Below are 14,638 nucleotides of genomic sequence, written 5' to 3' on the forward strand. Positions count from 1 at the left end.
CCACCAGCACACGGCGGGTGTGACTTCTGGTTTATTGATGCCAAAAAGCTCTACCAGAGCCCGTGTCCCACCTGGGCTCTGGCCAGGATGGCAGCAGGACACCCGGCCTGGAGCAGGCTGGATTTTGGTATTGCTAGCACCCTGAGCACCATGCTCTGCCTGGCCAGGCTGCCGTGGGGATGGGATGGGATGGGCTGGGCTGTGCCGCTCGCTCCCGGGCTCCGCACCCCGAGCCAGCAGCAGGACCCCCCTACTGGGCAGCGGGTGCCGGATCCAGGCTGGGCACGGGATACTGCAGGAAGTGCATCACCGCCCTCGCCACCTTCTCCGGGGCAATGTTGTAGACAGGGTGCGTGGCCTGCTGTGGGAGAGAGAGGGATGGAGGATGTTAATCACGGAGTCCTGGAATGATTTGGGTGGGAAGGCACCTTAAGGATCACCTAGTCCAGCCCACTGTGCACGGGGAATCTCTACCATCCCAGGTTGTTCCAAGCCTGGTTCAACCTGGCCTTGGACACTTAGAGAAATGGGGCAGCCACAGCTTCTCTGGGCAGCCTGTGCCAAGGCCTCAGCACCCTCACAGGGAAGCATTTCCCATCTAAAATTCCCCTTTTCCAGTTTGGAGCCATTCCCCCTTGTCCTATCACTCCAAGCCCTTGTCCAAAGCCTGACTCCAGCTCCCTTGCTCCTTAGCCCTTCAAGCATCTCTAAGCTCTCCCTGAAGCCTCCTCTTCTCTAGGCTGAAGCCCAACTCTTCACTGCCATTGGATCTGCCTTTCTCAGTGCTGTGGCGCGCTGGAAGCTCTTCCCTGCCCTCCCCAGCAATACCCAGCACTTACCAGGCAATTCTCAGGGATACCCAGGACCACCTCATTGTGGAGATCTCCACTTCCAAAGTGCTGTGCAATGGCCAACCCACTCAGGCAGTAGCAGGTGTGGTAGAAATCCCGGGATCTGCATGCAAAGAGATGCTGGAATGCTGAGGGGGCATCTGGGCATCCCTGGTGCCAGGCAGCCCTGTGTTTCCCCCGACACTCACTTTCCTGGCTTATCCAGCAGCCCACCAGCTGGGCACTGGCAGCACAGGAGAATGTATTCCTGCAGTGCCAGCTGGTCGAACATCCAGTGTGCCATGCTCAGCGCTGGATCGCCTGGAAGAGAAACCCAGAGGAGGAACACCACAGAAGGTGTCAAATCCCTCCAGATGCCATTCTGGGGACAGAGGAAGCCTGTGGCAACTCACCCCTGGCATGGAGTGCCCGATGGAGCAGGGGCAGGAGCCCGGCTTGCCAAAAGGAGTAGCACCCATCCACCAGCTTGTTGCAGCGGCCCTGGAATCCGCCCTCGAAGCGCATCTGCCGCCCGGTCACCCAGCGCTGCAGGCCGATGGGAACCAGTGTGGGACCAAAGCTCCCCAGCAGGATGAGAGCCCCAGCATCCCAAGAGGGGTCACTCACCAGCAGGCTCCGGAGGTTCAGCAGATGTTCCTGCTTGAGGATGACCAGCGCGGCCACACCGCAGAAAGTGTAGCCGCCGTGCGCCTCCATGCCCGGCACGCCGCCGATCCCACCCTCCCAGTTCTGGCACCTGTGGGAGCAGGGTCAGGGCGGCAGGGACACCAGGAATGTCATCTCCTGTCCCCCACCTGTCCCCAGATCTCACCTGGCAATCCACTCGGCCGTCCCAGCGAAGAGTGCAGGTGTCAGGATGTTGGTCAGCGAGGCCACTGAGGCGGCGCAGTAGGCACTCCTGTGGGAAAAGGGTGCCCAGAGATTCAGGAGATGGGTGCTCAGGGATGTAGCACTGGAACACCAAAGTGGCAACAGCTCCCTAAAGTTGCACTGGCTCCCCAAAACGGCACAAAGTCCCTGATCCAGCACTGGCTCCCTGTGATGGCGCCCTGCAGTAGTTTGTGTCACTGGTCCCCTGCCATGGCACCAACACTCCAAAACAGCATTGGCTCCCCAAAACTACACCTCCCCATGGCACTGGCTCTCCACCACGGTACCAGGTCCCCCAAACAGAACTGGTTCTCCAGTGTGACAATAGCCGCACCCCAAAACACCACCAGCTCCACAAAACTCAACTAGGTCCACAAAACTGCACCCTGCCATGGCACTGACTCCTCAGAATGGCATTAGCTCCAAGCATTTGCTCCCCAAAAGTAGCACTGACTGCCCAGAACTGTACCCCAAATAAGCAGTGGCTCCCCACCATAGCACCAGCTCCCCAAAATCATACTGACTCCCAAACATCACCAGCTCCCAGCACTGAATCCCCAAAATGGCACCAGCTCCCCACCACAGCACCTGCTTCCAGCACTGGCTTCCCAAAATGCCCAGCTCTCCCTCCAAACCAGCTTCCCCATGCAGCCCTCACCCACCTGACATCCACCTCTCCACCCACGTGCATGAGGAAGGAGCCATCCGGCTGCTTCAGCGAGTACAGGTATTCCAAGAGCTTCTTCCTGCAGGAGCCAGCGGCTGTGAGAGGGGGGACACACAGCCCAGCTCCCACCCAGCTCCTCCCGGCCCCGGACCTGTCGATGACGCCGAAGGCCTCCTCGGTGCCGATGATGCAGAGCGCGTTGACGGCGGCGTAGGTGGGGGCGAGGTGGGGGTGCTGGCCGGGACCCCCCCCAAATCCACCCTGGGGGCTCTGGCAGCGCCTCAGGAATTGGCAGACACTGCGGGAAGGTGGGGAAGGGGCTCAGCGCCACCTGTGCCACCCCGCTGGGGCAACACATCCCCTCCCGGCCTCGTGAATCCCCCCGAGGTCAAAGCCGGGGGTGTCCCCCTCCCGTCTCCATCGTCACGAGGAAGCCGCCGGAAGAATGGGCGGCATTGACGGTGGCAGGGAGACAAAGCACTCCTTTGCTCTGGGGACAGCGGGAGGTGGCACCTCCGGAGTCACGCGGGTGGCCAGCAGCGACAGCGGCCATGGTGGGGTCCCCCCAGCACTCCCCACTCACTCAGAGGCCACCGAATCGGGAATGGGCTCATCCAGCAGCTCCAGGCTGTGCAGGATCCAGTAGCAGAGCCAGGGGCGGCTGGCATCCAGACACTGCAGGGACAGAGGGGACAGTGAGGGAATAGCATCGGACATGGCTGGAGCAGGCAGGAGTGAGGAGACAGCCAGGAGAGCCCCCAGAGCATCGCTGGGATAAGTGTGGGCACACAGGGAATGCTGTGTCCACCCTGGGGCTGGCAAACCCCCGGCAACAAACAGTCCTGGTGACAGCCCCAGGGCGAGGGGAGCACCCCAGGCAGTGGCTCCAGGTGGCACAGCCGACATTCCCGGTACCTCATAGGCTTCAGTGAGCTGCCGGAGACCTCTCTTCAGGTAATGGAAGTGCTTCTCCCGCTGCAGGACGTACCTGGAATACAGAGAGGAGAGGATGAGCAGGCAGGGTGGCCTGAAAAAGCAGGGGGACAGTGGCAGGAGGGGCAGAATCCTCCTGCAGCACCCACTGGGGTCAGTGGGTCTTTTGGGATGGGAGTTATTTATGGTTATTGGGAGTTTTGGTACTCACTGTGAGGAGTGATGGTTTGTCTTGTAGGCATCATAGACCTCCTGCACGATGTCCTCCACCTTGGACTTGTCAGGAAAAATGGGAATAAAGACTATAGTGAGCTCTGGGAAGAGGTTTTGCATGTCCCAAACATGATCCCCACTGAGCCCCACAACTCCTACCCCATCCCAGGGGTTTATCTGATTCACAGCCCCATCTCACCCAGTAAAACCAAAGTAGGAATTCCCAGGAGCTTTGTGCCCCAAGTTATGCCAGAATCCAGCACCATCCCATGCTGCTTTACAAATCCAGCTTGAGTTTAGCTCAGCACTGTCATAGAAAACACTCTCCTCCCGCGCACGCTGGGATAACTGGGGACTTGGACACTCTAAGCCACGGTAATCCTCAAGGAAATACCCCAGGATCAGCCGCAGGAGTGAGGAGGGGCCTAACGGGGACCTGCATTCATGGCACTGCGTCCTGCCAGGGCACAATTGAGCAAGAAGAACCCCATGGATTGGGAAACCTTGAGTCACTTTTTACCCCGTCCCAGCACCCAGGGGAGCTGCCAGGGGCTGGGTCAGGATAGAGGGACAGAGGGGAGAGTCTGGCTGTCCCAGAACTCCTCATCCTCCCCCAGGTGGTTCTGGGGGACGTGTACTGTGGAAGCTGCTGTGGCTGGCGGGCGGCAGTACCGCCGGGCCCCCCAAAACACTGCTCACTGCTGGGTGACACAGGGGGAGTGGGAAAAATAGTTGCGTAGGGATACTGGGATCGGGATCATTCAATCCCATGGCACCCCTGAGTCCCGTCCCAGCCCAGCCCCAGCACAGCCCGGCACCCCAAACCCCATTCCATGGCACCCCAAAGCCTAGCCCCAGCACAGTCCGGCACCCTAAACCCGACCTCCACGGCACCCCAAAGCCCAGTCCCACGGCAGCCCGGCACCCTAAACCCGACCTCCACGGCACCCCAAAGCCCAGCCCCACGGCAGCCCGGCACTCCAAATCCCATTCCATGGCAGCCCAAAGCCCTGCCCCACCTGGCAGCCCACGGCCCCGGCACCCCATGCCCCACAGCGCAGCCCCCCGGCACCTGCTCGACGGAGGTGCAGGTCTGCAGCCCATCGTCCCGCAGCCGCCGCCGCCCGCCGATGCCGGGGGCCGCTCCCGCCATGCTGCGGCCGCGGGGGCAGCGGGCGACGGCGGCCGAGAGGGGACGTGCGGCCGCGCTTCTGGCCACGCCCACTACACACGGCCACGCCCTCTCCCCGCATGACCACGCCCCTTCTTTCTTGGGCACGCCCAGCCCCGGCGCGCGTGCGCAGAGGAGCCACTCCAGGGGCCGCTGCGTCATCGTGATGTGACGTCATTTATTGCATCATCATGGAACCCACGGGTTGGGTTGATAACAACCTTAAAACCCATCCAGGTCCACCCTGTGCTGTGGACAGGGAGATCTTCCACTAGACCAGGTTGCTCCAAGCCTTGTCCAGCCTGGCCTTGGACGCTTCCAGAGACTGGGCAGCCACAGCTGCTCTGGGAAATCCACTCCAGTGCCTCAGCACCCTCACTGTAGAGAATTTCTTCCTAATATCCAATCTACACCTCCCATTTTCCACTCTGGAGACATTCCCCCTTGTCCTGTCACTGCATGGCCTCATCCCAAGTCCCTCTCCACCTCTCTTGGAGCCCCCAGAGGAACTGGCAAGGGCTCTAACTCTCGCTGGAGCCTTCTCTTTTCCATGCCAAGCAATCCCAGCTCTCTCACCCTACTTAGCCCTTGGAGGATTTCTGTGGCCTCCTCTGGACATGCTCCAGCACCTCCCTGTCCTTCCCGTGACAAGGACCCCAGGGCTGGACACTGTGCTCCATGTTGGTTTCACCTGAGTGGGACCGAGGAGGACAATGCCTCCTCACCTGTTGTCCATGCTGCCAGTGACACTGCCCAGGACATGGGTGGCTTTCCAGGGCTGCCAGCACACCTTGTCAGGTCGTATCCAGCCTCTCATCCCCCCAGATTCCTCTCATCTGGGCTGCTCTCCATCCCATCACCTGCATCCTGCACTTATCTCGGGAATTGTCCTGACCCATGTGCCAACCCTGTCCTTGGCCTTGTTTACCCTCACAAGTTCCCACAGGAACCTTGTCTCTGGACAGGACAACCTGGACAACCCACCCTTGTCCAGGTCCTGCTGGGTGCCATCCATCCTTCCTAAGTGTCAGCAGTCCCTCTGGTGCAGCTCTGTGTCACCGCAGTGTCCCCTGCTGCACCCCTTTGTCCCGTTCCCGATGCCCCCAGAGCAATCCTGGGTACATCCCTGGTGCTCCCAGATCCCCCAGAGTCCCCGCTGCTCCCCCTGGTACATCCCCTGTCCCCCACCTCCGGTTTTCCAGAGCATCCACAACAAATCCTACGGTGCATTCCTGGCTCCATCCCCCCGTTCTCCCCAGCTCTCCTCCCAGTCCATCCCCCGCGTCGCCGCCCAATTCCCCACAGCATCTCCCGGTGCATCCCCGGTGTTCCCTCCCAGCTCCCCGGTGCATCCCCCGGTCCATCCCCGGTGTCGCCCCCCTCGTTTCCCCTCCCGGTGCCCCCTCCCGCCGCCGCCGCCCCCGCCCCGCCCCGCCCCGGTGCATCCCCCGGTGCCAGCCCGGCCCGGCGCGGCGGCGGCGCAGCTCGCGGCCCCGGAGCGGCCCCGGTGCGGCGGCGGCGGCCCGGGCCCGCCATGGCCAAGCAGTACGACGTGCTGTTCCGGTTGCTGCTGCTCGGGGACTCGGGCGTGGGCAAAACCTGCCTGCTCTGCCGGTTCACCGACAACCAGTTCCACCCCGCCCACATCTCCACCATCGGTACCGGCACCGGCAGCGCACGGCGGCCGCGGCGGCGGGAGCGGGGAAACGGGGAACCGGGAGCATCGGGGAAGCGGGAGCAGTGGGGAGGCGCAGCACCGGGGAAACGGGAACATCGGGGAACCGGGCAACCGGGAAGACTGGGAGCCGCAGCACCGTGGAAACGGGAAGCCAGAGAACCGGGAGCACCGGGGAAACGGGGAGCCGCGGGACCGGGGAAACGTGAAACCGGGAGCATCAAGGAATCGGGAGCAATGGGGAGGCGCAGCACCGGGTAAACGGGAGCACTGGGAGCCGCATTACCGGGGAAAAGGGAAACCGGGGAACTGGGGAGCCGTGGGCACCAGGAAACCGTGAGTACTGGGGAGCTGCAGCACCGGGGAAACGGGAAAATGGGCAACCGGAGAGCGGGAAAACCGTGGAAACTGGAGAACCGGGAGGCGCAGCAACCGAGAAACGGGAACCCAGGGAACAGGAAAACCGTGGGCATCGGGGAACCGGGACTGCCGAGGAACTGCTGGGAAACCACAGGATCGGGGAAACGGGAAACCAGGGCACCAGGGAGTCTTGGGAACCGGGGCACCGGGGAGTGGTGGGCACGGAAAAAAACGGGGGCACGGGGAAAGGGTTAACCGTGGGCACTGGAGAGCTGCAACACTAGGAACATGGGGAAACAGGTAACCGGAGAGGGGGAAAACCGGGCACCGGGGAGAGGGAAAACTGTGGGCACCGGGGAACCGGGAGCATCGGGAGTCGCCGCACCGGGGAACGGGAAGCAATGGGCATCGAGAAACAGTAAAACTGTGGGCATCCACAAGCCGGGACCACCGGGAAGCTGCAGCATAGGGAAACTGGGAAACCGGGGGCTCTGGAGTGCCGCGGCTCCAGGGAACCGGGAGCATCAGGGAGCCAGGAAATCCTGGATATGGGAGGACGGGGAGGACCAGGCGCCTCTGGCACAGGGCAACCGGGAGCAGCATGCAGCCGGGAACTGAGAGCATTGGGCAGCCACAGCACCGAGAAGCACTGGGGAACTGGGAGAACTGGACAGTCTCAGCACCAGGGAACTGGGAGCACCGGGATCAGCACCTGGCACCGGGGCCTCCTGCAAGGCCAGGCACTGGGTGGGGCATGGGGTGGGTCAGGAGGGGTGAGGGAACCACAGGGCCCACAGTGACAGCATCTCCTGGAAAGGGAAACACCAGGACACCACACCCCATTCCAATCCCAGGTGTCGACTTCAAGATGAAGACCATCGAGGTGGATGGGATCAAGGTGCGGATACAGATCTGGTGAGTGGCAGCACTGGATCCCGGGGGCAAGAGGGAAGACATTTTGGGGGGTCTGAGTCCTGCTCCCCCCACCCAAGGTAAGGGCTGAGCCCTGCCAAACTCATGCCATGATGGTGGCACTGACCCGCTGTCCCTGGGCAGGGACACAGCCGGCCAGGAGCGGTACCAGACCATCACCAAGCAGTACTACCGGCGGGCTCAGGTATGGGGGCTCCCCGTCCTGGTACACAGGAGAGGAGAAACTGAGGCACAGTTTTAGGGTGTCAACAGCCGCTCCCCACCCCCTGTAGGGCATTTTCCTGGTGTACGACATCAGCAGCGAGCGCTCCTACCAGCACATCGTGAAGTGGGCCAGCGACGTGGATGAGGTGGGGGTTCACGAGGGGAGGTCTGGGGGTTCCCCAGCCGTGTGTTGGGGGGTCCTTACACGGTTCCCCCGCCCAGTATGCACCCGAGGGCGTCCAGAAAATCCTTATCGGGAACAAGGCGGACGAGGAGCACAAGAGGCAAGTGCCCAAAGAGCAAGGGCTGCAGGTGAGCGGGGGCTGCTGTGTGCCCCCCCCCAGGGGGCAGGACCCCTCCTGCACCCCCAGCATGGCCAGCCTCTCCCTGAGCCCCCCCTGCACTCGGGACCCCAACAGCCCTCCTGCAGCCCTACCTCTATCTGGGACCCCCAAGCCTCCCCAGTCCCTCCCAGCATGACCAGGGACCCCCCATCCTCTTGCAGTCTGTACCCAGGCACCCCAAAACCAGCTCCCCCAGTGTCTGGGAACCCTCTTCCCCTCCATCTCTGCAGTGGTTGTGCACCCCCAAGGCTCCTTCTTCCCCACTTGCAAAATGTTGAGAGACCCCTAAGCTCTCCCTGCACCTCCAGCATGGTCTCCTGTACCCCTGAAGCACAAGTGACCTCCTTAGTGTCCCTCTTGGGACCCCCAAAGTATCCAGTGCACCTCCCTACAATCCCAGCATGGCCAGACCCTCCACAAGCCCCCCCTGCATTCCACATGGACCCCAACAGCCTTCCTGCAGCCCTACCCATACCCAGGGACCCCCGCCAAACATCCCTACCTGTGTGCAGTGACCCCTCATGCTCCTGCAGTTTGAACCCAGGGACCACTGACCTCCCCCTGCAGCTCCAGAGCATCCAGGAAACCCCCTTACTGCCCAGTGCTACCCCAGGGTGTCCAACAACCCCCAATTCCTCCCAGTATCCCTTCCAGTGACCTCTGAACCCCAAAGCATCCAGCACCCACCACCCAACCCAGGTGTGCCCCTATGCCAGCCCCCCCAGAGCTCTCCTGTCTGTCCGTGCCCGGCTGTTCACATTCCAGAGAGGAGGGGCAGGGGTATTGAATCCCCCCTCCCCCCAAATCATGCTACCCCCCTCCCTGCCAAACCCCTGGTGCTGCAGCTGGCCAGGGAATACGGGATGGATTTCTACGAGACCAGTGCCTGCAGCAACCTCAACATCAAGGAGGTATGAAGGGACTGGGGGGTTCTGAGGGGGCTGGGGCTGGTCTGGGGGCCTGGAGAGGTCAGGGGGTACTGGAGGGGTCCCCCAGGTTCACCCCACCCCTCTCCCACAGTCCTTCACACGGCTGACGGAGCTGGTGCTGCAGGCGCACCGCAAGGAGCTGGACGAGCTGCGGGGGCTGCCCCGTGCCCCCACCCTGGCCCGGCTGGAGGAGGACGAGCAGCAGCCCCTGGGGAGCGAGGACACCCCCAAAACCTGCTGGTGTTGAAGGCTGAGACCCCCCGACCCCTCCTCCCCAAGCTGTGTCAGGGGGCACGGTAGGGGCAGGATTGAGGCAGCCCCCACAGAGTGGGGAGCGACACGGGACACCCCCAGGAACAGGGAATGTGGCAAGGGGGCCCCCCATCCTGGCACCTGTGCCCTCCTCGGCTCGCGGGTAGGGTGGGGGCTGTCCAGGCACTGTGTGCCCACCCTGTGCCACCCTGTGCCCGTGGGACCCCCGGTTTTACATAGTGGTTTGCAGAATAAAGGTGATGCTGGAGGGGTTGGTGGTCTGTGTGCTCCAGGGGGGCTGTGGGCATGAAGCCATGGCAGCAGGCACAGCCTGGGCATGGACACTCGAGCGGTGATCAATAATTGAGGGTGATCTGGGGCTGCCAGCATGGTGTCCCCTTTCCAGGCTGGGCACAGGGACATGGGGCATGATGCCCATGGCCACCACCACGGCCTGCCAGGCTACCAGCTCAGCCCCACCTGAGGGAACAGGGTGGGAAAACTTGGTGGCGGCACTGGGATGAGCCAGCAGCGGGGATGGTGGTGGGCTGGGGTGGGTGTTTACTGGGATGATGGTGGGCACTAAGATAGTGGAACCTACTGGGATCTATGTGGACACCAGGATGCTGCCAGGCACTGGGATGGGCACCACAGGACAATGGTAGGCACCACAGCAGATAGCACCAAGGGTGGAGCTGGTACTGGGACCAGTGGGCCCTAGGACTGGTGGGCACTGGGATGGGCAGCACAGGAGGCCCCAAAGGTGATGCCATGGCAGCACGAGGCAAGGAGGAGTACTGGGACACTTGTCCCCTCCTCCTCTGCCCCACAGAGCCCCAGCTCCCAGATTCCTGTTATTCCCTGGCTCCCGTTATTCCCCAACTCTCACCGTCATTCCCAACCCTCGGGAACATGCCGTGCCAGGCTGGGAGCATCCCACATCCCACAGGCAGCAGGATGAGCAGCCGCAGCGCGCCGTGCCATGAATTATTGAGGCAGGTAGAGCATCGCCTTGGCCCCGTGCCACCTTCCTCCTTCCACGGGTGGGACGGGCGGCTCAGGTTTCTCCTGAGCCGTGGCGGGGCCTGGAGACCTTTGGACCATGACGTGAGCACCGGGAAGCCCTTAAGAGGCGGCGCAGGGCACGGGGCACAAGCAGCCGCACGCCTGCAGCCATGACCGTCCCCATCGCCAAGTCCTTCTATGACCTGAGCGCCACCTCCTTGCAGGGGGAAAAAGTGGATTTTGGCGTTTTCCGGGGCCGCGTGGTCCTGATCGAGAACGTGGCTTCGCTCTGAGGCACCACGGTGAGGGATTACACCCAGCTCAACCAGCTCCAAGCCCGATACCCCCGGCGGCTGGTCGTGCTGGGCTTCCCCTGTAACCAGTTTGGATACCAGGTAAGTCCTATGGGCCACGAGGCAGGGGGTAAGAAGCTGGGAAACACAGGGCTCTGGATTTCTCCTTCCCCGCCACAGGAGAACGGCACCAACGAGGAGATCCTCAACACCCTGAAGCACGTGCGGCCGGGGGGCGGCTTCGAGCCCAACTTCACCCTGTTCCAGAAGTGCCAGGTGAACGGGAGAGACACCCATCCCGTGTTCGCCTACCTCAAGGCTCACCTGCCCGCACCGGTCGACGAGCCTGCACACCTGATGGCCGAGCCCCGCTTTGTCGTCTGGAGCCCTGTGCACCGCTCCGATATCTCCTGGAATTTTGAGAAGTTCCTGGTGGGGCCTGAGGGGGAACCGTTCCGGCGCTACAGCCCCCGTATGCCCACGGCCCAACTGGAGCCCGACATCCAGCGTCTCCTCAAGCTGGCCAAGTAATCCTAGCTCCAGTGTGATCCTGGCTCTGGTGTGATCCTGGCTCTGGTGTCACCCCGGGATGGCCCCAGCTCTCCGCAGAATGACAGCCCCCTCTGAAATCTCCACGGGGAGGGGGCTTGATGGGGGCAGAGGGTTGGAGCCGCCGGGGCGGCGTGGGCTGGTGGCAATAAACGAGCCGCAGGGAGCGTGCCTGGATCCACGTGGTTTTTGGGAGTGTAAATGGATCCGTGAGGTTTTTGGGAACATGTGGTTTTTAGGGGCTCTTGGCGGGAACACGAAGGAGGGCACAGCCCTGAAAGGCCAGTTCCAGGAAATGGAGGCTCAGGGATAGGTGGGTGCCAGGCAGGCTGCACCCAGTTCCCCATGGGTGTTGCTGGGGCTGCATGCCAAGAGGAACATTTCATCCACCCCAGGGCAGTGATTTCCCACACCCAGCTCCTTCCTGCCCGCAGGAATAGGGAATTCCCAGCAGGGCAGGGCCAGGTTCCAAACCCCAGGGCAGGGCGAAGTGACCCCACACCAACTCTGTGGGAAGGGAAAATTATCCAAGTCCTTTCTCTGCAGGGTTTAGGAGAGCACTGGAGAGTGCTGGGAAGGGCCAAGGAAGAATTCCACAGGCTCCTGGTATGGAAAAAGTCTCTTGCATCAGCCCCCAGCACCCTTCACCAACTACAGGGGGTGAAGCCCACTCCCAAAATACTCCTGCCTGTGCCACCAAGCTGTCACACATCACATTTATTACCCCACATACGAGGGCTCCTGAGGTGGGATGGGGTGGGAATCCCTTTGAATCCTGTTTTGGGGACCCTTTTATGTCTTCAGTCTACAGGAGCTTGGACTGTGGCACTGCATCCCATCCTTGCAGTCAGGGTCAGAGCCAAAAGGCTCCAGAAACATGGGAGCATCCGGTGTTGGGTGTTTGCTGCATCCAGGCTGGAAGTTTGGAAGGGCAAATCATGTCAGGGACTGTGTGGTCCCCAGAAATACAGTGCCAGGGATCCAGGGATCTCCCAAAGCTCCTGGAAGCTCATCCTGGGATACACATGGGGATCAGAACAGCGGGGTCATCTGGCGAGGGTCATCAGGCAGGACGCTGATGGAATCCTCAGCACGGCCACAGAGCAGGCACAGCATGGTGTATTCCTGGGGGAAGGAAAAGGAGGGGCTGGAAAAAGGGGGGCTGCCACAGCCCTGCTCCCCCACAGGGAAACTCGAGCCAGGTCTGGTACCCGATCCCCGATTGCAATCAGAGCCAGGGGATCTCGTTTCCAGCCCCACCGGCTCCCCTGAGCCCTTTTTCCAGCCCTTTGCTGCATAGGAGATGTGCCAGGAATGAGGAATGGGGGTCACAGCCCCCTCCCATCACCCACATTCCCATGCCAGGTGAGCTGGGCTTCCTCCACAAGGCACAGACTAGTGCTGGGGAGTCTCCAGGTAGCCCTGAACACAGGGATGGGGCTCTGAATCCTTCAAGGCTCTGTCCCAGGGAAGGTGGGAATCAGCCCGTGGAAGGGTGAGTCTGGAATTCCAGAGATAGAGTTGGGAAGGGCTTTTGGAGGACAAGAGACAAACCTGGTAGTCATCCACCACGCTGAAGGTGTACTCATGGCGTGCGATCAGGTGGTGGCAGTTCTTGCACAGGTCTGTGGGGCAGGGGACAGTGGGGTGAGAGGACATGGACACTGTCCCTGGGGTATCCCCCCCAGTCCCAATCTCTTGGGACAAGCCCCAATCCTCCATGCTTGTCCTCGTTCCCAGGGCATGGATGTCCCAGTCCTTACAGCATCAAGCCCCCAAAATTCCCCCCACAGCAACTCACCCCCCATTAATGCCCATAAGCAGCTCCCTGATACTCCCTCTAAGACCTGAGACCCCTTCCCCGGGCATCTGCCATTCCCACCCTCAGGGACCCCCCCTAAATATTGGGGCCCCAAATTTTCCCTACTCAAACTAATCCTCCCTTAGGCCTCTCCCTCCTTTGACCTCTGAGTCCCCCACCTCATCACGCCCCAGCCCTCAAGAGCCCCCACACCCCAGAAGTCCTTCCCAGCCCTCAAGACCCCCCAGAATCCAAATTCTGCCCCCAGGCCTCAACCTTCAAGGCCTCCACCTGTGCCCCCCATCCTTCAAGACCCCCAGATCCCAAGGGTCCCCTCCAGCCCTCTCTAACCCTCAAGATCGCCCAAGCTCCAGACTCCAAAGCTCCCCCAGAGCCTTCAGCATCCTTCAAGACCCACGGTCTCCCCCAATACTCAACACCCCCAGACCCCCGACCTCTCACAGCCCTCAAGACCCCCAACCTTCAGCGAACCCTAAGCCCCAGGAATGGCTTAGGGATCCCCCAAATATCGCCCTCAAGAGTCCCAAACCCCAAAGGTCCCCTCAGGGACCCCAAGCCTCCCTCAAGAACCCCAAAAGCTCCCCCACCCCCTCAAGGCCCCCCGGGCTCTCACCCCCCCCCCCCCGGTGCCCCCCACCGCACGGTCATAGGTGACGATCTCCTCCCCGTCCTGCAGGCCCTCGGCCCGGTTGCTGACCAGCACGAAGTCCCGGCGGCCGCACTGCGCGCACCCCACGAAGTTCAGGAGGAAAGATCCGCCCTCCAGGCAGGTAGTGCCCTAGGGCGAGAGCACAGGCTAGGACCGGGACCAGGACCGGGACCAGGACTGGCGCCGGTGTCGGTGCCGCCCTTGCCCGCCCTCACCCGCTCGGGGTACTCGGTGCCCACACAGCCGCCGCACATCTCGCACCGCCCTCCCCTGCAAATGTCGCGAGACTTGCGCCGAGGGGCGGGGCTCAGCGACGGGGCCGGGGCCGAGGCGCTGGGTGTGGGCGTGGCCTGAGGCGCAACGGGCGTGGCTTGAGACAATGGGCGTGGCCTAAGGGGCCGTGGGGCTGCTTGGGGCAACCGGCAGTAACTGGGGAGCGGGTCTGGGATAGTCGGGCACCCAGGGCTAGTGGTGGGCACCTGGAGCTACCTGCGTGCACCCAAGGCTGGTGGGGGACACCTAGAGAGACATGGGGAGCACCGGGGCTAGAGAAGGGCACCCAGGGCTAGCTGGGAGCTGCCTGGGATTAGCTGGGAGCTATCCAGCGCAAGTGGGAGACCCCGGGAAGTACCTGGGGGGCATCCATGGCTAGTGGGAGACAGAGACACTCAGGACTAGCTGGGGGACATTCAGTGCCAACTGTAGGCTGTTGAAAATTGGCTGGGGGCCATTCTGGATTAGTGGGAAACACCCAGGGCCAGGTGCGGGGTGCCTGTCACTAGCTGGGGGGCATCCGGGGATAGTGGGGGACACCCAGGGCTGATTGTAGGGCGGCTTGGGCTAGCTGGGGGTCATCCAGGGCTAGCTGGGCACTGCCTGCGTTAGATGGAGGGCACCACCGACTAGCTGGGGGGCATC

General features: G+C 62.2%; 4 protein-coding genes across 6 annotated transcripts; 2 read left to right on the forward strand and 2 right to left on the reverse strand.

Moving 5' to 3' along the window:
- Positions 1–18: 18 nt before the first annotated feature.
- FNTB (farnesyltransferase, CAAX box, beta) lies at positions 19–10,516 on the reverse strand. Of its 2 annotated transcripts, none has more exons than XM_058807089.1 (12): positions 10,292–10,516; positions 3,533–3,597; positions 3,304–3,376; positions 2,972–3,063; positions 2,540–2,686; positions 2,384–2,467; positions 1,663–1,749; positions 1,458–1,587; positions 1,244–1,376; positions 1,040–1,151; positions 840–954; positions 19–361 (listed from the first exon to the last, which is right to left on the reverse strand). In XM_058807089.1, exons 1-12 carry the CDS (start codon positions 10,295–10,297, stop codon positions 251–253), a joined length of 1,155 nt encoding a protein of 384 aa, XP_058663072.1. In that variant the 5' UTR covers positions 10,298–10,516; the 3' UTR covers positions 19–250. The 2 variants fall into 2 exon arrangements, with proteins under 2 accessions (XP_058663072.1, XP_058663071.1); XM_058807088.1 differs by lacking the exon at positions 10,292–10,516 and adding an exon at positions 4,607–4,763.
- Positions 6,233–10,297, forward strand: RAB15 (RAB15, member RAS oncogene family). Of its 2 annotated transcripts, XM_058807093.1 has the most exons (8): positions 6,233–6,363; positions 7,595–7,655; positions 7,797–7,857; positions 7,946–8,023; positions 8,100–8,189; positions 9,067–9,132; positions 9,242–9,446; positions 10,235–10,297. In XM_058807093.1, exons 1-7 carry the CDS (start codon positions 6,240–6,242, stop codon positions 9,395–9,397), a joined length of 636 nt encoding a protein of 211 aa, XP_058663076.1. In that variant the 5' UTR covers positions 6,233–6,239; the 3' UTR covers positions 9,398–9,446; positions 10,235–10,297. The 2 variants fall into 2 exon arrangements, with proteins under 2 accessions (XP_058663076.1, XP_058663075.1); XM_058807092.1 differs by lacking the exon at positions 10,235–10,297 and having other exon boundaries at positions 9,242–9,629.
- Positions 10,517–10,577: 61 nt separating the features above from the next.
- GPX2 (glutathione peroxidase 2) lies at positions 10,578–11,418 on the forward strand. Its single transcript, XM_058807095.1, has 2 exons — positions 10,578–10,802; positions 10,881–11,418. Exons 1-2 carry the CDS (start codon positions 10,578–10,580, stop codon positions 11,229–11,231), a joined length of 576 nt encoding a protein of 191 aa, XP_058663078.1. The 3' UTR covers positions 11,232–11,418.
- A 533-nt stretch (positions 11,419–11,951) lies between these two features.
- Positions 11,952–13,985, reverse strand: CHURC1 (churchill domain containing 1). Its single transcript, XM_058807096.1, has 4 exons — positions 13,936–13,985; positions 13,714–13,849; positions 12,804–12,874; positions 11,952–12,374 (listed from the first exon to the last, which is right to left on the reverse strand). Exons 1-4 carry the CDS (start codon positions 13,972–13,974, stop codon positions 12,282–12,284), a joined length of 339 nt encoding a protein of 112 aa, XP_058663079.1. The 5' UTR covers positions 13,975–13,985; the 3' UTR covers positions 11,952–12,281.
- Between the last annotated feature and the right edge of the window lie 653 nt (positions 13,986–14,638).

Source organism: Ammospiza caudacuta, chromosome 6 (genome assembly GCF_027887145.1).
Source record: "Ammospiza caudacuta isolate bAmmCau1 chromosome 6, bAmmCau1.pri, whole genome shotgun sequence".
Taxonomy (NCBI): Eukaryota; Metazoa; Chordata; class Aves; order Passeriformes; family Passerellidae; genus Ammospiza; species Ammospiza caudacuta.

Excerpts from the sequence above, each read along its gene's own strand:
- FNTB (XM_058807088.1), bottom strand. The coding sequence starts at position 4,687 with ATGGCGGGAGCGGCCCCCGGCATCGGCGGGCGGCGGCGGCTGCGGGAC. Across the intron at positions 1,750-2,383 it reads GGTGGAGAGGTGGATGTCAG|GAGTGCCTACTGCGCCGCCT; the intron begins GTGGGTGAGGGC and ends CTTTTCCCACAG. Across the intron at positions 362-839 it reads GTATCCCTGAGAATTGCCTG|CAGGCCACGCACCCTGTCTA; the intron begins GTAAGTGCTGGG and ends TCTCTCCCACAG.
- RAB15 (XM_058807093.1), top strand. The coding sequence starts at position 6,240 with ATGGCCAAGCAGTACGACGTGCTGTTCCGGTTGCTGCTGCTCGGGGAC. Across the intron at positions 6,364-7,594 it reads CGCCCACATCTCCACCATCG|GTGTCGACTTCAAGATGAAG; the intron begins GTACCGGCACCG and ends TTCCAATCCCAG. Across the intron at positions 7,858-7,945 it reads AGTACTACCGGCGGGCTCAG|GGCATTTTCCTGGTGTACGA; the intron begins GTATGGGGGCTC and ends CACCCCCTGTAG.
- CHURC1 (XM_058807096.1), bottom strand. The coding sequence starts at position 13,974 with ATGTGCGGCGGCTGTGTGGGCACCGAGTACCCCGAGCGG. Across the intron at positions 13,850-13,935 it reads GCACCGAGTACCCCGAGCGG|GGCACTACCTGCCTGGAGGG; the intron begins GTGAGGGCGGGC and ends CTCTCGCCCTAG. Across the intron at positions 12,875-13,713 it reads GGAGATCGTCACCTATGACC|ACCTGTGCAAGAACTGCCAC; the intron begins GTGCGGTGGGGG and ends CCTGCCCCACAG.